This window comes from Strix aluco, chromosome Z (genome assembly GCF_031877795.1).
Source record: "Strix aluco isolate bStrAlu1 chromosome Z, bStrAlu1.hap1, whole genome shotgun sequence".
Lineage (NCBI taxonomy): Eukaryota > Metazoa > Chordata > Aves > Strigiformes > Strigidae > Strix > Strix aluco.
The window spans coordinates 85076338-85096699 of NC_133971.1; the positions used below are offsets into that span (position 1 = coordinate 85076338).

The 20362-nt window shown below is 61.6% G+C and overlaps 4 protein-coding genes across 4 annotated transcripts; 2 read left to right on the forward strand and 2 right to left on the reverse strand.

Annotated features, from left to right (window-relative positions):
- Positions 1 to 3716: 3716 nt before the first annotated feature.
- LOC141918835 (uncharacterized) lies at positions 3717 to 8177 on the reverse strand. Its single transcript, XM_074813682.1, has 10 exons — positions 8140 to 8177; positions 7425 to 7435; positions 6221 to 6865; positions 6039 to 6113; positions 5845 to 5922; positions 4833 to 4883; positions 4718 to 4753; positions 4586 to 4630; positions 4251 to 4394; positions 3717 to 4158 (listed from the first exon to the last, which is right to left on the reverse strand). The coding sequence occupies exons 1-10, from the start codon at positions 8175 to 8177 to the stop codon at positions 3821 to 3823; spliced, it is 1461 nt and encodes a 486-aa protein (XP_074669783.1). The 3' UTR covers positions 3717 to 3820.
- Positions 8178 to 8455: 278 nt separating this feature from the next.
- On the forward strand, positions 8456 to 11572 carry LOC141918836 (killer cell lectin-like receptor subfamily B member 1B allele B). The gene is made up of 6 exons (XM_074813683.1): positions 8456 to 8504; positions 8965 to 9075; positions 9588 to 9668; positions 10337 to 10485; positions 10757 to 10860; positions 11377 to 11572. The coding sequence occupies exons 1-6, from the start codon at positions 8456 to 8458 to the stop codon at positions 11570 to 11572; spliced, it is 690 nt and encodes a 229-aa protein (XP_074669784.1).
- Positions 11573 to 12320: 748 nt separating this feature from the next.
- On the forward strand, positions 12321 to 14463 carry LOC141918837 (C-type lectin domain family 4 member G-like). Its single transcript, XM_074813684.1, has 6 exons — positions 12321 to 12431; positions 12620 to 12755; positions 12866 to 12958; positions 13536 to 13850; positions 13981 to 14129; positions 14362 to 14463. The coding sequence occupies exons 1-6, from the start codon at positions 12321 to 12323 to the stop codon at positions 14461 to 14463; spliced, it is 906 nt and encodes a 301-aa protein (XP_074669785.1).
- A 3209-nt stretch (positions 14464 to 17672) lies between these two features.
- On the reverse strand, positions 17673 to 19948 carry LOC141918838 (B-cell differentiation antigen CD72-like). The gene is made up of 7 exons (XM_074813685.1): positions 19780 to 19948; positions 19577 to 19669; positions 18715 to 19029; positions 18436 to 18584; positions 18103 to 18203; positions 17867 to 18040; positions 17673 to 17820 (listed from the first exon to the last, which is right to left on the reverse strand). Exons 1-7 carry the CDS (start codon positions 19922 to 19924, stop codon positions 17673 to 17675), a joined length of 1125 nt encoding a protein of 374 aa, XP_074669786.1. The 5' UTR covers positions 19925 to 19948.
- Between the last annotated feature and the right edge of the window lie 414 nt (positions 19949 to 20362).

A 20362-nucleotide genomic window follows, 5' to 3' on the forward strand; every position in this document is an offset into this window, starting at 1 on the left:
AGGGAGAGGAGGGGCTGGTGCAGTGGGGAAACTGCAGGACTGAGCGGCGGGAGCAGGCAACCACAGGACACAGCCCAAAGCTGCTCGCACGGGGCAGTCATGTGGGTCACACTATCACCACCTCTGCTTCGTGGAACTACAGGGACAAAGGGGTCACTGCCTGTTCTGCTGGCAGGTAAATTGCTCCTGAATTACTTCAATTCCTTCAGACATTACATACAGGCTCTGTGCTGGAGCAGGTCGTGCAAGGAGAAGATCAGGAGAGTGGTGCTGCTTTGACTTGTTCCAGAGCAGGATAAATCCAGGGAGAAATCCTCCCCCAGGCCCCCACTACCACAGGGGTCTGCTCTAGCCACCCTGAGGTCGCATGGCTGATGGGGTGCAGGGGTGCTGTTCGCTATGTTGCAGCTGCCCTGTTTCAAGCTGTTATCTGGGATGGAGGGGGAAGGGGCTGTATGTCCTGGCTGCCCAGAGCTGGACCGCCACAGCCCCCGGGCCACCAGACGGCAGCACTGAAATCCTGCGGAGATCTGCTGCTGCTTTCACCTCCCATTTCCAGCCTGGAGAAGGCCTCGCATGCCCCAAATTGAGCCTGCCTTCCTCTCCCCAGGCTTGCCCTGTGCTCTCCAGGCTGTCACCCCAGCCCTGCAACCCTGGGCACATTGCCTGTGTCTGGAGTGGGATGGATCTCACCAGGCACAGGGCTTGTTTCAGGTGGACACCCCCAGGAACAGGCGATGGCTTTGGCTATGTCAGACCCTTCCCCACCTGCATCCCCTCGGTGCCAGCCCCGGTTCTACTTGCTGAAACCACCCGGTGCCCGCATCCCAGGGCTGGGGGCTCGCTGGGAAGGGGCTGGGGGCCAGCCCTGCCCCACTGCCCCTCTGGTACACCCCTGTGCCCAAGCTGGGGGGGGGCAGGGGGCACCCCAAGACGTGCTGCACGGGCAGGGAAGAGAGCAGAGGGTGCCCCTGGCAGGACACCCCCAGGCCAGCCCAGCAGCCCACTCCACGCACCCCTGCACCGGGCAGGGCGGTGAAGCAGATCCCGGGGAGGCGGGGGAGTCACCCCCTTTGCACGGAGGAGGCGGCCCTCTATTGGGGGGCAGTCCGAGGGGGTGGCCATGCCCCAACGCGGGGGCCGGGTACCAACCCCGCTGCAGCAGCAGCCCCGGGACCGCACCTGGGGGGGGGGGGGGGGAAATCCCCCGCCCGTGACGTCACGAGGGCGACGCCGCGCCCTCGCCCCGCCCCTCCTCGCCGTCTGATTGGCCACCCCGTCCCTCCCCGCCGTCTGATTGGCCGCCACGCCCCTGCTCCGCCGTCTGATTGGCCGCCACGCCCCTGCTCCGCCGCAGCCCCTGCGATTGGGTAGAGAGCCGCTCCCCGGCCCCGCCCCTGACGGCCAGGCGGGCCTTGACCTGACCCCGCCTCTGCCTCTCCTCTGTGGTCTCCTATTGGCTGCGGAGCTGTCACTCTAGCCCGGTCCGGCTCAGCGCCCCGCGGCCTGCGATGGCAGCGCACTCCCCCGCCACCCTGCACCCCCACTGCCACCCTGCTGCACCCCTGCCGCCGCCCTGCACCCCCACCGCAGCCCCTTGCACACTGGCTCTAGCCCTCCCCATTTCCTGGTACTCCACACCGCTGTCTCCCCACTGCACATCCAATGCCACCCCATGCACCCCTGATCTGCAACCCCCGGAGCACCCTACTGCAGCCCCTGATGTAACCCCACCCTCCTCTGCAGCCAGCCCCCTCCTGGGGCACCCCCTCGCGGCACTTCACCTACTGCCAGGGACCTGCCCCCTTTCTGTTTGGGGTAACAGCCTGCCCCGCTGCCCCAGCACCCCCAAAACTCGGGGAATGGGTGCCATGGTGTCCTAGGGCTGGAAGGAGGAGGCTGCAGCCTCTGGCGGGGAGCACAGCAGGATGGCAGGGAGGAAGGCAGGGTGGCGGGGAGCTCAGTGGGATGACGGGGAGCATGGAAGGGTAGTGGGGAGCATGGGCAACGGCTGCCCAAAGGTGCCCCCCCATTGCAACCTCACTGGTTGCAAGCAGCAGCGCTCAGGAAGGGAGATCCCACCCTTCTCCTGCCTTTGCCCACCCAGACTGGTCCCTGAGGGGGAAAGCCAGGGCAGAGCTGTTTGCAGGCAGCGGCCTCACGGCCGTAAAGCTTGAGGCCAGAGCTGCTGGCCAGCAGCCAGCCGCTTTCTGCTCCCTGCTCGGGAGCACAGAGGATGGTTTGTGTGTGGCCGTGGGAGCACCATGCCCACCGGGGCTGGCCCTGCTCCCGGCAGCCCCCACGGCCCCAGCTCCCTGCCTGCTGCCCCACGGGGCCGGTGTGCCTCCACAGCATGGCCCTTCTCTCTGCGCCAGGGTGCCCAACTGGCGTGGGACGAGGGACGGTGCCGTGAGAGGTCACGGGCTTTCCCAGCACTGCTCACCCACGCTTCTCCCCCGCCAGAGGCCAGCTGCGCTGTGACATTGCTGCTCGCTGGTGCTGTAGCCTGGCCACCTCGCTGGTGGTCCCCGTTGGCCATGCCCCTGGCCACTCTCCATGGCTTGGCCACACATGGGATGTTCCAGCTGGCTGGCATGTGCATCTGGAGGATGTGGGGTGCCTTGGCAAGCCCCTGGCAGACAGTGTTTCTGGTGGGGCAGACATCTGAGGCAGCAGTGGGCCAGGGTGTGCAGCGGGAAGGGCAGGAATTCAGGCACATCTTGCTGGGGAGCTGCAGGGACATGTACTGCAATCTCACCCTGAAGGTCATGCACAGGATCTGAGCAGTGCCGGCCCCATGACATCCTCAAGATGGATGACAACAGTTCAACATGAACTGCTTGCCCACCTTCCTGGCTAGGGTTGACCTGGCGTGGACTGCCCTCTATGTGGGGTCCCTCTCCTCTGGGGAGAAGTGGCAGGTCACCTGCCAGCCCTCCAGCAAGTGGCACATGGCAAGGCAGGACTACTGTCCTGACATCTACCTACCCTACGCCAGCAGCAGTGGCTACATCCTCTCCCTGGATGTGGCCAAGAGATTCTGGAGACAGCTGGCACATCCACCCCATCTCCATGGAGGACGTGGGCATCCTGGTGGAGGTGGTGGGGGTCCGGGCAAGAGCCAGTGACCGCCTTGCCAAGCACAACATGCCATGACGTGTCTGCAGCTACTGCTACCTGATGGTGATCCATGTCCTGAGGCCTGGGAGCAGGAGGGGGCTCACCACAGGATGCTTCAAGTTCGCAGCACCAGCTGAGACAGGCCCAGCTTGCCCGCTGGAAGTGACCAGCCAAGGACCTGGTGACCAAGGCACCACGGCTGCATCACATGCTGCCTCCCCAGCTCCAGTGCTGCCCCGCATCGCCCACTCCAGCCCCTTCCTTTGCAGAAGGATGCAGCCTGTGCTTTGTCTGGGCTCCCTGCCTTCCTCAGCCCCACCAGCATCCCTGCTCCCCTGCACGGCCTGGCAGCACCTTCTCCAGGCTGGGGTCCTGCCTGCCCCAGGAGCGGCTGGAAGCTGTTGGGGAGCGGGCAGGGACAGAGAAGCACATCTGCCCCACGGCGTGTGGCCTGGGAGTTTCTCGGGAGGCTGTAAATAGCTGAGTTCCCCTTCTGCTCATCTCGAAAGTGAGAAGGGGAACATCCCCCGGAGAGGGGGAAGGAATCGGTCGATTGCCATTGCTGGTACAAAAGCTATTTTTAATTTTATTAAAATGTCTCTCTTCTATAAACTTCCAAAATATCTGGGCCTCTGCTATAAAGATTTGTGCCGTGACTGCGTAGCGATGCCGTTGCCTCAGGGGCCAGGGATGGTGGCACTCACGGAGGGGTGCAGCCGGCGGCAGGGGACACCTGAGGCTCCTCTTTGTGATCCGGGGAGGTGTGGGGACTGTCCGGGGAGCAGGGTACCCCAGGACCACCCTCAAAAAGAGGCATGTGGGGGATGTAGTTGCCGAGGGGGCCAGGGTGGGTCTGTGGCCGGAGCAGGAGCTGGTGCAGGGTCTCGCCCACCTGCACCAGGCTGTGGGAGAGGAGATGGAGGTGGGAGATGGTGTCGCTGGCCAGGCTCTCCAGCAGTGCCTGCTGCTGCCGCGATGTCTGCAGGATCTGCACCAGCAGCTGCTGGACGCTCTGGAGCAAGCCTGCCACGCCAGAGCCTGCAGTGAGAGGGGGGTCAGTGGCAGCAAACCCTCACCACGTTTCCAAGGGCCCACTGTGAGGCTGTCGGGATGCTGCAGGGAGGACCCACCGTGCAGGCTCGTGTCTGACGCCTCTTCACCTGCTGCTGGCTGCTCGCTCATGGCAGCCGTCCCGGGGGAGCCTGGGCCTGTGGCGGCCACTGACAGCACTTGGTTTCCTCTTCCCATCCCTGGGGACGACTCACCAGGAAAACCTGTCATGACGGTTTGGCATGGAGGAAGCAACCATAGTGTTGTAGCCACGCAAGCCTTGTGCTCAGACTGAACTCACCGCAGAGCTCCGGGAGGCCACTGCCTGTGGGAGGCTCTGCCCTCCGTCCCCACGGGCCGACAGATCAGAGCTGTCTCCTGGAGCAGGGGGACTTGCTCAAAGCCAGAGACTTACCAGCTTTTTGTTCGGCTCTTTCGTGCTTCAGGGCAGTATGAGAGCCTGGAGAGAGAGCACACACAGTCCATGAGCTGCAGCTACCTCCTGCCCCAGGGTGCATGAGCACAGTGGCCTGGGTATGCTACTCACCCAGGAGGGGAAGGGACGGGAAGCAGCGACTGGCGTCTGCAATGAGAACCATATCAGACCCTGCTTGCAGGGCCAAGGGGGTTTACTGGGCTGAGTGGGACAAGGAAAGCCTTACGTGGCACAGCGGGGGGAGCGGGCAGCACTCCAGCGACGTGGTCCCCACTGGCTGCTGGGAGAGAGCAGAGAGGAGAGATGCGCTGTCTGACAGGACCTGCCAGGGGATCACCACCAGCCTGGGGTCTGCCCAGCTTGCCCCGGCCAGCCCCGCAGCCCGACATGCCCTAGCCACAGCTCCACAGCACCCTGCAGGGCCCCAAAGCGTTTCACAAGCTAGATACAAAAGCAGGAGTCACTCACCCACCACTGCAATGCAGCCACCTCTGGGCTGGAAGGCAGCAGCGGCGTAGCAGCACGCAGCAGCGCTACACAACAGATTAGGACTGGAAGTGAAGGAGAATCCCACATCCACTTGAAACTGCAGGGGGAATTTAGGGAGACAGAAGGTAATTACCCAGTGTGGGATGCTGGCTGGGGCGCCCATGCAAATCAGACCCAGGGACGGTATCCTGCACCACCTCCGTGCCAAACCCCCGGGAGTGAGCACAGTGAGGGGGGCACAAGGATCTGCCCCTGGGTGGGCTGCGGGGCTGGGGAGCTGCGGGCACCTCTGGCCCTCACACCCAGTCCTAACTCATCCAAAGCCTTATGGTGTTACTGGGGAAGGGGGGACCAGGACCTGCTGAAGGAAGGGGAGTCACATGCCCTGCAGTGCCGCACAGCCACGAGAGACCCCTGGGCCAGATCAGAGCCACCGTCCCTTAGAGACCTTGAGCCCTGCAACCTGCCATGGGGCAGCCAGCAGCCTCACCATGCCCTCAGGGTGGGTCGGAGCTGGGGAACCCCTCCTGACCTGTCCCAGCCATCCCCATCCCCTCATGCTTGGGCTGGTTTGGAGCCAAAGCCTCTGGAGAGAGAAGTCCCAACACCCCCACTGGTGAGAATCCCTGCTGAGGTGCTCGTGATGGCCCCCCCGACCCTCTAAGCTCCCCGTTCCCATCATGCTGGCATGGGCTTGGGCTGGAGCCGTGGCCGTGCAGCCCGGTGCAGCAGGGCAGACCGGTACTTACAGCTCTCTGGCTCGTCCTTTGCACGCTGCAGCAGCGGGGACAGCAGTGCGCCCGGGGCATCCTCGCCAATGTCATGCTCTGCAGAAGGAGGGTGAGGGAGGGCAGAAAAGAGCTTCAGTAACTGGGAGATGAGGGGTTCCTGCCATCCCACAGCCAGGACAAGCCCCGCTCTGCCTGCCTGAGCCCATGGGTACCTGGTGGCTCTGGTGAGGATGGAGAGCGGGTGGCAAGGGCTGACCTGCGTCTCCTGGGGGGCAGCTTCACCAGGTCTAGAGGAAGAGAAAGAGATCATCAACAGACTCGGGGTGGCCATGCAGCGCCAGTGCTCTCCCAGCATCCCATATCCAGCCACGTCCTGCCCGTCCCCGGCACGCACCTGGCATCCTCCGCTCGCCAAAGACGGGGCGCCCGGCCGCCTTCCAGATGCTCTTCATGGCTCGGTAGTGCGGGGGCAGGCGGGGCGAGTGGTGTCCCGCTCTCCGGCGCGTCTCCCGCTCCGAGTGGAAAGCCTGCTTGAGCGCCTTCCACTTGGAGCGGCACTGGGCCACGCTGCGCCCGTAGCCGGCCGCTGCCAGCCCCTGGGAGATCTCCCGCCACAGCGCCTCGTTGGGTCGCGACGTGGAGGCCATGAGCAGGGCGGCCTCCCCTGAGCCCCCCACCAGGGCCAGCAGGCTGCTGACCTCCGCCTGCGTCCAGGCTCGCCCGCGGGGCATGCTGCCGGGGGCGAGGGCGGGTGCCGGGGGAAAGCTCGGCCCCGGGCCGGTGGCGAGGCCGGGATGGGCAGGGCTCAGCTCCGGGGCTCGGCCGTGCGCTCCCGAGGGCGCACCGGCAGTCTGCCGCGCCGGGAGCTGCACCGGGAGCCGCACCGGGAGCCGCGCCGGGGGCCGGCACCGGGAGCTGCACCGGGAGCCGCGGGGATCCGCACCGGGAGCTGCACCGGGAGCCGCGGGGATCCGCACCGGGAACTGCACCGGGCGCCGCACCGAGCGTCCCTGCGCCGCACCGGGCGCCGCGCCGGGAGCTGCCGGGAGTCTCCGGGAGCCGCAGCGAGCATGTGCAGCCCCGGGAGGAGCTGCTGGGAAACGTAGTCCTGGCCGCGCCGTGCCCCCCCCCCCCCGACTCCATCACCCGCCAGCCCGGCGGAGGGGTCGTTGTCTGCCCACAGGCATCCCCACCCTGCCTGCCCTGCCCGCCCTGCCCGCCCTGCCCGGCTGTAGGGGCAGGGGTGCGCGGTGCGGCAGGGAACCCGGGGCAGGACCACCCCTGGGGGTGTGGGGGTCTCTGCCCCCCACCACAGATGGGTTGCCCATCACGCTAGCCCTCAAGGCTCGGGGAGGGGAAGGAGCCCCCAGCCCCCGCTTTCCAGGGTTGAGATGCAGCTGCAGCCCCATGCAAAAAAGTCGGCAGAAACCACATCTGAGCCAACACCCTGTGGCCTTGCTGCTCTGAGAGCGCCGAGACCGGGGATGCACACAGGGCCCTGTGTCCGGCTCCCCAAGGACGCACAGGTCCCCTGCACAGTCCCTAGGACAGATTTGCTGAGCACTGAGGGGTCAGGGCAGGGAAAGCAGCCTCGGCACATCTGCCCAGCCTGAAACAAAGAGCTTCACTCAACAGTCAGGATTGAGTATAACTGTCAAGCAGGGATTCTTTATTCGCAGCGCTGGGCAGCACTGGGGATCGCTCCAGCACAAGTGCCGCACTTACTAACAAAATTCTCTGACTAATATACACAAAAAGCATACATATGCATTAGATTTCTTAGAAAAAACAGTCTTATGCTAATGGTTCTTAGAATTCATTCACAGTCTGAGCATGCGTAGTAAAAATAGAGTGAGGGTCTTCTCCCCTCCTTAGGGGTCCACACAGCCTTTCTCACACTGTCCCTTAGTGAACTTTAGGTTTCTAGTGTCCATATATGGTCATAGAGTTACTTCATCCGTCCTTCAGCTCCTGTTTGTTCCAGCTTTCAGCACTTATCTTGACACTGGCGTCTTATTTGGCACTAGTTTCTTTAGGTTCCTGCTATTAGGGATGTACTCAGGGAGTTTTTCAGACTGTCCAAGGTCTGTCTTAACTTTACTAGGCAAGGAGTTAAAGGTTTCAAAACATCTTACAAGTGGGTAATGAGTACAGAGGGTAGTTAGGAAAAAGTATGAATGAAATTATATACCTTACAGTAAAATACAGGAAAAATACAGGGGGAAAAAAGCTAGCAAAATACGAGGGATGTCTAACATTAAAGCTAAGTGTCTTATATTACAGGTCCCTGTACATTAGCAATTTCAAGTATACTTGTAGCGACTTCCCTTCGAGCCCAGCTTTGGCCCCATGTCTGAGCTAGCAGTCATCCCCACCGCTCGCTGCCCTGAAGCCAGGGGTGTGGGGTTCCCTCATGCCGGGAAAGCCCAGGTGCCAGCTTCGCCGGGGTTCCCCCTTGCCCTGGTTGCTGGCAGCACCGCGACCCCCCGGATTTGTGGCCCAGGTGGTGCCTCTGGGGACCCGTCAGGAAGTGACACTTTCCATTTCGTGTCACACCCGGCTGCCGAAGGAGGCTGGGAGGGGGTTGCCACTTCCCTCGTGGGGTGCAGAGCGAGAGACGAAGGGAAGGATGGAAGAGGGGGTCACATATGCCGATCTGCGCTTGCCCCCCACACCAGGTAATGGCGCGCTGCTCCCTGCCACTGGCACCCCAGCTCTCCTGGTGGGTCCCCTGCCCTCCTACAGCCACTTGATCTCTGCAGGGCTGTTCTCCCAGCCCTGCTCCCCGCTGGTCCCTCCTTTTGGGTATCCTCTCCCAAACATCTCCTCTCCAGCCCCATTGCAGACTGCCTGCTCTCAGGACAAGGGGCAGGAGGGGCTCAAGGACAGGGGATGCTCACTGCACCCCAGTGCACACAGGCACCCCTTGCTCTGCTCTCCCCACCCTGTGCCAAGTGCTGTCTGCAGGGAGACAACTGCTAGGAGGGGCAAGGTGCTGCAAATGGGCTCTCCCTCACCTTTTCTGGGATCCCCCACTGTCTCCTGATACCCAGCCCAGGGTTCACAGAGCTTTCCTGGCAGGGGGGTCCCCACTGTTCCCACCAAGTCCCCAGGGCCCAGGTTAACTCCCTTTCTCAGCTCCTCAGCAGCCAGTGCGGCTACCCTGCTGCTGGGCAGCCCTCAGCCTGGCTCTCCTCTCCCTGCTGCTCCTCCTGGCACAAATCATCCTTGTTGGCTTGAGCTTCCACTGTGAGTACCTGTTGGGACCTCTCCGGATGGGGTCTTGGGGTCGGGGTTGGCACCATGCAGTCCAAAAGACAGAGCTGCAATTTGCCCATGGAGCTGGGCCCTCCTGCTTGGGGCCAAGGGTGTTGCGGGTTCTGGGGCAAGGAGGAAAATTGGTGAGATAAGACCTCACCTGCCTGGGTGAGAGAGGAAGGTGCAGAGACAGTGTGGGCTGGGCGATGGTGGTGGGGCATCCTGTTCCATCACATGGCAACAAAATGAAGACAGGAGGGAGAGGGAGAACGGTGACACTGAAACCAAAAGGGAGAAGCTCTTTCCCCGAAAACCTGTTGTGTGATGGTCTCCCAAGCACAGCAAAAGCCATAAGGACCTTGGTGGGCTTGGCTGACAGGTCACCCAAAGGGTGGGATGCTCTCAGCTGCAGCTGTGGGTTTGTCTCGTGGGAGAGGGCACTGGTGCTGCTGGAAGCAGGAGCCTGGGGTTGGCGGGGACACTCCTGTACTTTTCTTCTGTAGATTTAGGGCAACAGGCAAGCTGCACCCATGGTCCCTGGAGTATGGAGGAGACTTCCAGCTGTCAGCAACAGACAGTGCAAGGTAGGAGAGCCTGGCAGGCTCATGGGTGAGGTTTGGAGAGGGCCTGACTGCTCCTTTCAAGAGGCCGGATCTGTCCCTACTCCAGAATGTGTCTCTCCCCAAGTCTTCCTTCACCCTTGCTGCCTGTCCCCTGGGTCACGGCAAGAAGAGCTGCCCCAGCACTGCTGAACAGGCTGCACTGCTGGTGCCCGTTTGGGAGAGATGACCCCAGCGTGGCTCAGCATCACCTGGACACACCACCAGCACCAGGCTCACGGCTTCCACGAGTATCTGTGTGCCAGATGGCATCGGACACTCTTTCAACTGGTCTCTGGTGAATCTGAAATCTTGACTGCATTCCCAAGGCTTTGAAAATTATGTTTGTATCACACCCCAAAACCTGGAGCTCCTGTCCCTGACCAACCTGTCTGATGCCAGCACCTTTGTGTAACCAGCCCACCTCTCCTGGGTCTCCCTCTGGGGAGCTGGGACTGAGATGTGGGAGCTGGGCTCCACAGTAAGGGGCAGTGGAGTGTCCTCTCTGAAGGGCCAGCACAGGAGTACACCGGGTTGGTTGGTACCCTGGCTGCTCCTTGTCACCCTCCTGTCCCTTGGGCTGGGGTCTGGGGTTAGCTCCTGCCAGCTGCCCTGCCCTCGCTGCTCCCACAGGCTGAATTTCTGGTGTGCAGGGCAATGCCAGTTCTGCCCGGCCGGCTGGCTCTGGGATGCAGGGCAGTGCTACTACTTCTCCTCTGCCAAAAAGACGTGGGAGCAGAGCAGAGAGGACTGCTGCTCCAGAGGGGCACAGCTGGTCACCATCCAAGCCAACACGACCCTGGTGAGTGCACCCAGCCTGGCCTGTCCAGCTCCCCATGGGCATTGGGCTGAGTTGGTGACCACCACAAGGTCCCTCAGCTGTCACCCAGCCATCACCAGCATTGTCTCAGCTCTCTGGCTCTGGCCCACACGCCCAAAGCCCAGCCAAGCCTCCAGGCAGGGAACCGGTGATGCTGTGCCTGTACTGCACAGCCCCCATCACTAACTGTGTGGCTGGGGCTGGGTTCTCTGAGTTCCCCCAGAGAGCTCATGCATGTCCTCTCCTGTGCTAGGCTTTCCTGTTGCGCACAGCCCACATGGAAGTCTTCCATGTGGGGCTGAAGCGGGATGGTGCCAGGTCTGACTGGAAGTGGCTGGATGGCACCACACTGAAGGGGTGAGTCTGTCAGCTTGTCCCCAGCCAGGGCTGCTGATGGTCCAGCATCAGGGCTTGGGGAGGTGACGGGGGGTGACGGACAGGCAGCCCACTGGCATACGGACATGTGCTCCACATTTTGGCCACTCTCATCTTCCCAGGGCTGCACTGGGACATTCTGGGGAAGCAAAGATTGCAAGGGCCTGACTCTGGTGCCCACACCCTGCCTGGGTGAGAGGCTGTGAGGGGTTCCCCCAAAAGCAGGCTCCCAGGCTTTCGTTGGTGCAGAGCCCTGACAGGAGGGACCTGTGGGTGCTGGGTTGGGGCTGCATGTCAAACACATGGGGGTAGGGGGGGTGGGGATCAAGCATGTGTCCTCGTTGTGAGGAGGGTGACAGGGAAGAGTGCTCTATGGGGAGGGTGAGCTTTGCCTCACAGCATCTCTTTGCAACCTCCAGTCCCTGGCTGCGGGAGATGCTAAGGGCATGACCTCAGCCCTTCCTGCCCATTCCATCTCAGACTGCTCTCTCCCTGCAGGTTCTTCCCAATCCAGCGGTCCACCAGATCCTTCCTGGCCTGTGGCAGAGTGTCAGGCTTGGGGCTGTCAGGCGGTCTGTGTGGGGAAGCCCTCGGCTGGATCTGCGAGCAGCGAGCAGCCACCCTGCAGTGGCTCCAGTCCTCGCCTCCCACCTTCCTCTGGGGAAACACCACCTACACCTGTGTGGGGTCCTGATGACCATGGAGACCTCCAGCCTGTCCCACCATCCTGTTCCGTGACCAACCCCAGCACAAGGGCATCCCCAGCCACTGCTGCCTCCTCACTCAGACCTCCTTAGCTCCCTGGATCTCTGCACTTTGCCAATAAACTCTAGCACTTGGATGCTGTGGCTGTCTTTGAGGGATGAGGGTGGTAGGATGGAGGTCCATCCTTCAGCTGACTCGGTCACATCGCTGCCCGGTGGGAAATAGCAGCTGCTGTGGCACTGAAGGAAGTGGTCAGGAGCCAGCATTGCATCCTCATGGCCTTGTGGCAGTGTGGACCAGCTCCTGTGCAGGCTGGAGCAGGTTCCCTCAAAGCTCTGGGCTTTCTGATCATGGTGGCTTCCCAGGTGCTTCTTGGGAAAGGCAGCTGAGAGGTGACCCTTGGCCTCCCTGGTCCCACTGAGGGCTCCAGCTGGGCAGCACCTTGTCTCCTGGTGCCTGCCTCTGAGGAGGTGACAGCAAATGCCCTCACTTTGCTTTGAGGCTGGGTGACATGTGAGAGCCTAAAAGGCCTGCTGGGGCTTGGCTTGGAGGAGTTTGGTCCTGGGACCTGTTAAGGTTTTGATATAGACCACTGGAGTTGTTCCATCAGCATGCAGCCCCAGCATGGACATCCCTGGGAGTCCCTCCAGGCACATGCGGAGGACCAAGCCCCCACAGTCACTGCATCCTTCCTCCCGGGCAGGGGCTGGGATGGGGAAGGTGATGCATGGGGCAGCATGGCCCCGCTGTGGCCAGTACACACCGGCTCCCGAGGCTGCTCGCAGCCTGGGGAGGCACATAAGACCGTGCTGCCCGGGACGGAGCTCGTTCACCTCCCACCCCCCGAAGTGAGAGCGGCTTCAGAAATAAAACCACTTTTTGCAAAGAAAGCAAATACTTCTGCTTTTCTGCACATGAATATGCGTCTCCATCCCACGTGGTTTTGGCCACAGCATGCCACCTGACTGTGGTGGAGGAGAGCAGGACGAGTCCCTGTACTGTTGCCACCTGGGCGGTGCCTGCCCACACGGCCCAGAGCGTGGTCTATGCTGACCTGAAATTTGCTGCGGCCTCCCCGCTCACTGCCCTCGCCTGCCCCGCAGCCCCTGATGAGGACGACAGCCTCTATGAGAACGTGCAGCTGGGGCCGGTGTCCGTGGAGCCCAGCCCAGGTGAGAGCCCGGCCGTGGCCACCACCGCGGGGATGCCCCAGCGCAGGGTGGGCACTGGGTGGTGGCAGTGGGACCCCGGGGTGATGCCTGTGGGCGCTCATCTCTTGCAGGGCGCTGGACCCGGCGTTGGCGTGTCCCCGCGGGGGTGCTGGCAGCCAGCCTGCTGCTGCTGCTGGTGGCCACCGTGGCCCTGGGGGCTTGCTGTGAGTTGGGACAGGGGTCGTGGGGTGGGGGCAGCTGGGGAGGGGGGTCACAGGGACGGGGGGGCTGGGCAAGGGCCAGGCTGCTGGGGGTTGTCAGGGCCAGAGGGTGCCTGGGGCTGGTGGTCCAGGAGTGGTGCTGCTTCTTGCTTGGCCACCCTGAGCTGCCTTCCATCTGCCTGCACTGCCTTCCCACTGCCTTCCCACTGCCTGCACTGCCTTCCCACTGCCTTCCCACTGCCTGCACTGCCTTCCCACTGCCTTCTCCTTGCCTCCCATTGCCTCCCATTGCCTCCCATTGCCTCCCACTGCCTTCCAACTGTCTCCCCATTGCCTCCCCATTGCTTCTCAACACCTTTCCATTACCTTCCCATTATATCCCACTGCCTCCCATTACCTCTCCTCCCCTTGCCACCACTGGGGTGTCCTTGCCCTTCCCACTGGCACCCCCAGCACAGTCTCTGCCCACAGTCAGACACTCTTGGCTCATTCTCCCTTGCGAGGGCTGTGCCCTGAGTCCCATGTCCCCCTGGCCGAGCTGTCCCATCCCCGTGCCCCAGCTCACCCGCCCTGTCCCCAGACTGGCAGGTCACCCGCAGGCTGCAGGACACGTCCCGTGAGCACGAGGCCGAGCAGGGCCGCCTCGAGCAGGAGGTGAGCGTGCGGGAGCAGAGCCTGGAGCAGACACGGCTGGAGCTGGCGTGGGCCAGAGCGGAGCTGCAGCGAGTGTGGCGAGAGGGCAACAGCAGCCAGCTGGAGCTGGAGAGCCTGAACGCCGAGCTGGGGCGCGTCATGGAGGTGCTGGGAGAGACGGAGAAGGAGATGCAGGAGGTGTGGGGGGAGCTCAGGGCCAGCGAGAGCACAGTGAGCAGCCTGCGCACCTGCGTGAATACAGGTAGGGCTGTGGTGGGGTGGGGGGACGGGCAGTGATGCTGCCTGGGAGATGTGGGGGCTGATCCTGGCCAGGCTGGGCCCCTCGAGCGTCTGTGGGAGGCTGAGTGCCTGAGCCATGTCCCTGCCCCCAGATTGCTGCCCCTTGGGCTGGGTGCTCTACAGGGGCAAGTGCCTCTTCATCTCAGTGGAGAAGAAGGTGTGGTGGGAGAGTTATCATGACTGCAAGAGGAGATCCGCTTCCCTGCTGGTCCAAGGCGACTGGCCATCGTGGACGTTGCCGGTACAGAGCAGGGGGTCTGTGGCACCCCAGGAGGGTGGGGGCAATGGTGGGGCTGGACAGAGCCCTGTGGAGCCAGCAGCAGCAGCATCTGTGGAGTTGCTGGGGTGACACTTTGAGCCCTGGGTGCCCATCCTGGCAGGCTGCGGGGAGGAGCACGGCCGGCCCCGGGGCTCCTGGGCAGCAGGCGGTTGTGGGGCGTGGGGCAGGCAGTTGACAGCTTCTCTCCCCTCAGCATTTTGTGCAGGCTGATGGTGGCATGTACTGGATTGACGAGAGATATCAAAATCATCATGATAAAACTGAGGGTCTCTATGAGAAGCTGTATAAAGAGTAAGTTGTTCCATCTTGGCCACCTGCACCTCTCCCACCTTCACCAGTCATGGGCAGAGGTGGTAGGCACTGTCTGGGCATCTGTCCTGGCCACGGGACCGATGCTTGGGCACAGGCAGTGTTCTGGCCTTCCTGCCCAGGCTAAGGGGCCCTGGAGCTGCAGCTGTGTGAGGGGCACCACAGTGCTGGCTCTGTGCTGAGAACATTATGGTGGCACCTCTCACATGCTCCTTCCATTTTGAAACAGTTGGTTCCCTCTCTGTGCAAGAACATCCTATGGACATATAAGCAACTAGTATTGCTTTGATAATTTTCCATGAATCTGTGAGAAGCCCCCAAATCTGAGCAGTCCGTCTGAGATCCTCTTTCTTCTCCCAGCCAAGGGATGAACTCTGAGACCCCTCTTCCATCGCAGGACTGAGGGACAGGACCTGGGGGTGCACAGCAAAGACACCCTTTCCTCCTGCACAGCCACATCCCTGCATTGTGTAGCTTTGGGGATACAGGTTGGGAAAGAAGGTGTCTGCATTTTAAGACAAGACTTGTGGAAAAGAGACTGTATTTCTGCCTACTCATGCCCATGTTTACATCCCCAGCCCCTGCCCTTCAGCCCCAGCTCCTGTGACCCAGGGAGGGGATGCCAGTACCAAGCCCTGCTCACCCCTGCTGCCTTCCACTGAGGCTGGTTTGGGAGGTGCCTCTTGCACCTTGTGAAGCTGGATATGGTGGTGCCATTGGTGTCCCCAAACCGTGTCCCCTAGGTAGTCCTTTGGTTTTACTGCCTGCCCCTTGCCTCTGCCCCTGGCTGCTGCTGACTCCTGTCCTCCCTTTTCTCCACCCTCCGTATGTGTCCCTTGGCCACAGACTGTTGCAGAGCTGAGATTTATTCTCCCAGGAAGAAGATAGAGCATGTCCTCCTGGGCATGTGATGGTCCAGGCCCAGGGAGGACATGCTGGTAGATGGGGAAAGCCAGGCAGGATTTACCAAGGGCAAGTGCTGTCTGTCTGTCCTGCTGGCTGCTGTGGGAACACTGGGCTGTGGACAAGGGGAGAGCGATGGGGGCCATTTATCATGAACCTTTGAGGTCACGTGGTTTCCCCTGGTCTCCTTGCTGGCAGAGTGGAGAGATGTGGCCAGGAGAAGAGGAAAACAAGGTGGGCAGAAACCTGGATGGTGGGAGGGCTGCAGGAGGTGTCAGTGATCCCTCATCCAACTGGCAACATTCCTGCGGGGTCAATTCTGGGGCTGGTGCTTCTTGAAGCCTTCACTGGTGCTCTGGATTGTGGAATGGGATGGCCTCAGCCAGCTCAGAGGCAATACCAAACTGGACAGGAGTGGGTATACTGGTGGGCAGGACTGCTGTTCGGAGGGGCCTGGAGAAACTGGGTGATGGAAGCTTGCTGATGTTGGATGGGGGAAGGGGTGACCCCCGCAGCTGGGAAGGAAGGAGAAACACCACATGTCTGTAGGAGTCTGGGCTGCTCTGGAGGGAAGTTAGTACAGGCAGAAGAATGCAAGGACGAAGACAAGGCCAGCAAAATAAGGCTGGCAAAAACACACAAGATAGCAGATAAGTGAGAAACATCTGTGGTCAGCAAAAGCACACAAGTCTGAGCAGAACAGGGTATGAGATAAGGGAGTTTTTGGCAAGTTTGGGGCTTTACGTACTAATTGCAATTAACCAATGCAAATGCTTGTAGAGGCGCATGAACAGCACGTGCAGATAACCTGTAGCCTACTAGAAGATAGATGAGCACGTGTACGGAACTTAGTAGAATATAAATGTAACAAGGATTGGGAAATAAACGGACGATCTGATCATCATATTGGTGTTGTGTCGTTCCTGTTCCCGCACGGAGAAATAAGGACCCTGGCAAATGGTGACCTCGACACGTGTCAAGATGGGCAAGCAAGCAGACATGCTGAACAGACCTGGCAGACCCACGAACCAGAGGCTGGACAGGAGTCAGCAGTGTGTCCTTATGGTGGCAGAGCCCAATGACACTGGGTAGTAGTGGTGGCTGGAGCTCGGGTCTCCAGGAGCAGGGAGCCTGCTCCTCTGTAGGCACCAGGGAGACCATGACTGGGCTCCCCAGGACAAGCCAAACGCAGCAAGTCCTTGTTTCACACAATAGCTGAGATTGCAGTGGACCTCCTGCAATCCTGCCCCAGCCTCCCAGTCTCACCATGCTGTGGGCTGGCTCCACCAACCTCCTTCCACACCTCCACTCCCAGGAGCTGCCTGCATCCAGCTTAGCAAAGTGGTCCCTGTCTCGTCCCCCTCTGGAGAAACACTGAGTGAGACAGGGAAAGTCAGAGCTGCCCCTGGACTCCCCCACACACCCCAGCCAGGTCGGGGACAGGGGTCCCTTATCACCCTCCTGACAGCTCAAGTCCCACCATGGTCTTACGGATCTTTCCCCCGTGGTGGCAGAGATCTCCCTTTTCCACCATGTTCCGAAGCCTCTCCAGTGCTCCTTTCTTTCTCCCACTGTCTTAAGACTCCTCACTGCACCCGCATTTCCTCCCACTGCCTCAGGGCTCCCTCATTTCCCTTCCATCATCTCAGGGATCTTCACTGCATCCCCATTTCCCCCATGGCATCAGGGCTCCCTTATTCACTCCCCATGGTCTCAGGGTTCCCTCATTCACCCCGCCATGGTCTCAGGGGTCCCCAGTGCTCTCCCATCTCCCACATAGTTTCAGGGCTTCCCAGCAGTTTCCCATGCTGATGGCACCACTACCTGCATCCTCCCCAGGCAAGGCCCAGCCCAAAGCCCTGGCCAGATGATGGAGGCAAGAGAAAGGGCAGGATGGGAGCTGTCGATGCTGAGGAAAGGGACAGGCGGTAAATCCACAGGACTCCTTGAAGAGGACAGGTGAGGGACTGCACCAGCGCACCACTGGCAGCCTGGGAGGAGCATGGGAGGCGGGAGCTGGGCTCTGCATCAGAGTCCAGGGTTACTGTGAGATGTGCTGGCTGGGGAAAACAGGGACACGCAGAAGACCAGTGCAAGGTGGTATAAGTGTATACGTGAATGTGAGAGAGGGGAATAAGGCCTGTTTTCCATGAGCCTTGCTTTACAATACAGACACTCTTTCCCAGCGCTTTGCAACGCGGTTGAGGCAATGTGTGCACAGGGCAGAGGGTCTTGGGGTGCAACTCCAGCTCCTGTCCCTGAGTCCCTTGATGAAGTGGGGTGGCAGCACAGTCAGTCCTTGACCAGGAAAGGAAGGAGGGTCTCAGATACGCTGCTTAGCTTCGGGGGCTGCTCGCAGATCCACTGGCACTTTCTTGTGCATTTTGAAGGCTCTATAATCCCTTTAGCTGTTAGCCCACAGTCTGCAGAATAGTCATAACTAGGAGAGAGGGCATGTCTCAGAGGGGCAGTGGCAGCATCCTCACCATGGACTCCTCTTCCCACAGGTCCCAGTGTCGCTGGGACAGGCAGGGCACCTGGCACTGGGACCAGTCTGAGGAAGGGTCATGTTCCTCCCCGCAACCTCCTGCTCTGCCACTTGGAAACCCAGCAGTGTACACTGCAGCTGGGCTCTGCCCAGGGGCCGCTCCCTCAGGACACTGCTCGTGGGAGCATCACCCCCTTTGCCAGGGGGGTCTCACAGGGGTTAAACAGCACTTACAAGTTGAACTGCTTGCTGTTCTGCCATACAGGAGTCCTCTTTTTGTCAGAAGTATATTGTGCTCCAACCCAGTACATGCCACCATCAGCCTGCACAAAATGCTGAGGGGAGAGAAGCTGTCAACTGCCTGCCCCACGCCCCACAACCGCCTGCTGCCCAGGAGCCCCGGGGCCGGCCGTGCTCCTCCCCGCAGCCTGCCAGGATGGGCACCCAGGGCTCAAAGTGTCACCCCAGCAACTCCACAGATGCTGCTGCTGCTGGCTCCACAGGGCTCTGTCCAGCCCCACCATTGCCCCCACCCTCCTGGGGTGCCACAGACCCCCTGCTCTGTACCGGCAACGTCCACGATGGCCAGTCGCCTTGGACCAGCAGGGAAGCGGATCTCCTCTTGCAGTCATGATAACTCTCCCACCACATCTTCTTCTCCACTGAGATGAAGAGGCACTTGCCCCTGTAGAGCACCCAGCCCAAGGGGCAGCAATCTGGGGGCAGGGACATGGCTCAGGCACTCAGCCTCCCACGGACGCTCGAGGGGCCCAGCCTGGCCAGGATCAGCCCCCACATCTCCCCGGCAGCATCACTGCCCGTCCCCCCACCCCACCACAGCCCTACCTGTATTCACGCAGGTGCGCAGGCTGCTCACTGTGCTCTCGCTGGCCCTGAGCTCCCCCCGCACCTCCTGCATCTCCTTCTCTGTCTCTCCCAGCACCTCCATGACGCGCCCCAGCTCGGCGTTCAGGCTCTCCAGCTCCAGCCGACTGCTGTTGCCCTCTCGCCACACTCGCTGCAGCTCCGCTCTGGCCCACGCCAGCTCCAGCCGTGTCTGCTCCAGGCTCTGCTCCCGCACGCTCACCTCCTGCTCGAGGCGGCCCTGCTCGGCCTCGTGCTCACGGGACGTGTCCTGCAGCCTGCGGGTGACCTGCCAGTCTGGGGACAGGGCGGGTGAGCTGGGGCACGGGGATGGGACAGCTCGGCCAGGGGGACATGGGACTCAGGGCACAGCCCTCGCAAGGGAGAATGAGCCAAGAGTGTCTGACTGTGGGCAGAGACTGTGCTGGGGGTGCCAGTGGGAAGGGCAAGGACACCCCAGTGGTGGCAAGGGGAGGAGAGGTAATGGGAGGCAGTGGGATATAATGGGAAGGTAATGGAAAGGTGTTGAGAAGCAATGGGGAGGCAATGGGGAGACAGTTGGAAGGCAGTGGGAGGCAATGGGAGGCAATGGGAGGCAATGGGAGGCAAGGGGAAGGCAGTGGGAAGGCAGTGCAGGCAGTGGGAAGGCAGTGGGAAGGCAGTGCAGGCAGATGGAAGGCAGCTCAGGGTGGCCAAGCAAGAAGCAGCACCACCCCTGGACCACCAGCCCCAGGCACCCTCTGGCCCTGACAACCCCCAGCAGCCTGGCCCTTGCCCAGCCCCCCCCCTCCCTGTGACCCCCCTCCCCAGCTGCCCCCACCCCACGACCCCTGTCCCAACTCACAGCAAGCCCCCAGGGCCACGGTGGCCACCAGCAGCAGCAGCAGGCTGGCTGCCAGCACCCCCGCGGGGACACGCCAACGCCGGGTCCAGCGCCCTGCAAGAGATGAGCGCCCACAGGCATCACCCCGGGGTCCCACTGCCACCACCCAGTGCCCACCCTGCGCTGGGGCATCCCCACGGTGGTGGCCACGGCCGGGCTCTCACCTGGGCTGGGCTCCACGGACACCGGCCCCAGCTGCACGTTCTCATAGGGGCTGTCGTCCTCATCAGGGGCTGTGGGGCAGGCGAGGGCAGTGAGCGGGGAGGCCGCAGCAAATTTCAGGTCAGCATAGACCACGCTCTGGGCCATGTCCTGGGCTGCCCCAATGGCCGATGGCTCCTGCCCCACTGTGGTCGCCCACTCTCTTGTTGCTGCAAAGGAGAAGTGTGGCTGGTTTTTGCATAAGCAGAAGTTTTCTGTGAGATGCAGCAGAGAGGAGCAGGAAGGCACAGCCATTGGCCCCGGCACTGCTGTGCTGTCCCCTTCCACGCCCTGAAAGTACTCAGGGTCCCCTGGGATGATGTCAGCGTGATGCAGCTCGGGGTTGGGGTGCTGGGCAGAGCTGCATGGCTCAGCTTACTGAGAATAGGCCCAAGTCCCTGCGTCAGGGGAGAGTGGGGCCGGTTTCCTTGTGGGAACAGGTCGCTCTGGGGCTGGCCGCATCCAGGATGGATGTGCTCTGTTCAGCAATGTTTGAGCATCACTGCCATGCAGAAATGTTTGCCATAATGCCTAAAATGGGTTTCC

Coding starts and splice junctions, on each gene's coding strand:
- LOC141918835 (XM_074813682.1), bottom strand. CDS start 8,177: ATGGGGCCAAAGCTGGGCTCGAAGGGAAGTCGCTACAA. Junction 4,884..5,844: donor AAAGGACGAGCCAGAGAGCT/GTAAGTACCGGT, acceptor CTCTCCCAGCAG/CCAGTGGGGACCACGTCGCT. Junction 4,631..4,717: donor CCCGTCCCTTCCCCTCCTGG/GTGAGTAGCATA, acceptor CTCTCTCTCCAG/GCTCTCATACTGCCCTGAAG.
- LOC141918836 (XM_074813683.1), top strand. CDS start 8,456: ATGGAAGAGGGGGTCACATATGCCGATCTGCGCTTGCCCCCCACACCA. Junction 8,505..8,964: donor GCGCTTGCCCCCCACACCAG/GTAATGGCGCGC, acceptor TCCCTTTCTCAG/CTCCTCAGCAGCCAGTGCGG. Junction 9,076..9,587: donor TGTTGGCTTGAGCTTCCACT/GTGAGTACCTGT, acceptor TTTCTTCTGTAG/ATTTAGGGCAACAGGCAAGC.
- LOC141918838 (XM_074813685.1), bottom strand. CDS start 19,924: ATGGCCCAGAGCGTGGTCTATGCTGACCTGAAATTTGCTGCGGCCTCC. Junction 19,670..19,779: donor GTCCGTGGAGCCCAGCCCAG/GTGAGAGCCCGG, acceptor CATCTCTTGCAG/GGCGCTGGACCCGGCGTTGG. Junction 18,041..18,102: donor AACAGCAAGCAGTTCAACTT/GTAAGTGCTGTT, acceptor TCCCACGAGCAG/TGTCCTGAGGGAGCGGCCCC.
- LOC141918837 (XM_074813684.1), top strand. CDS start 12,321: ATGGCCCCGCTGTGGCCAGTACACACCGGCTCCCGAGGCTGCTCGCAG. Junction 12,756..12,865: donor GTCCGTGGAGCCCAGCCCAG/GTGAGAGCCCGG, acceptor CATCTCTTGCAG/GGCGCTGGACCCGGCGTTGG. Junction 13,851..13,980: donor GCGCACCTGCGTGAATACAG/GTAGGGCTGTGG, acceptor CCCTGCCCCCAG/ATTGCTGCCCCTTGGGCTGG.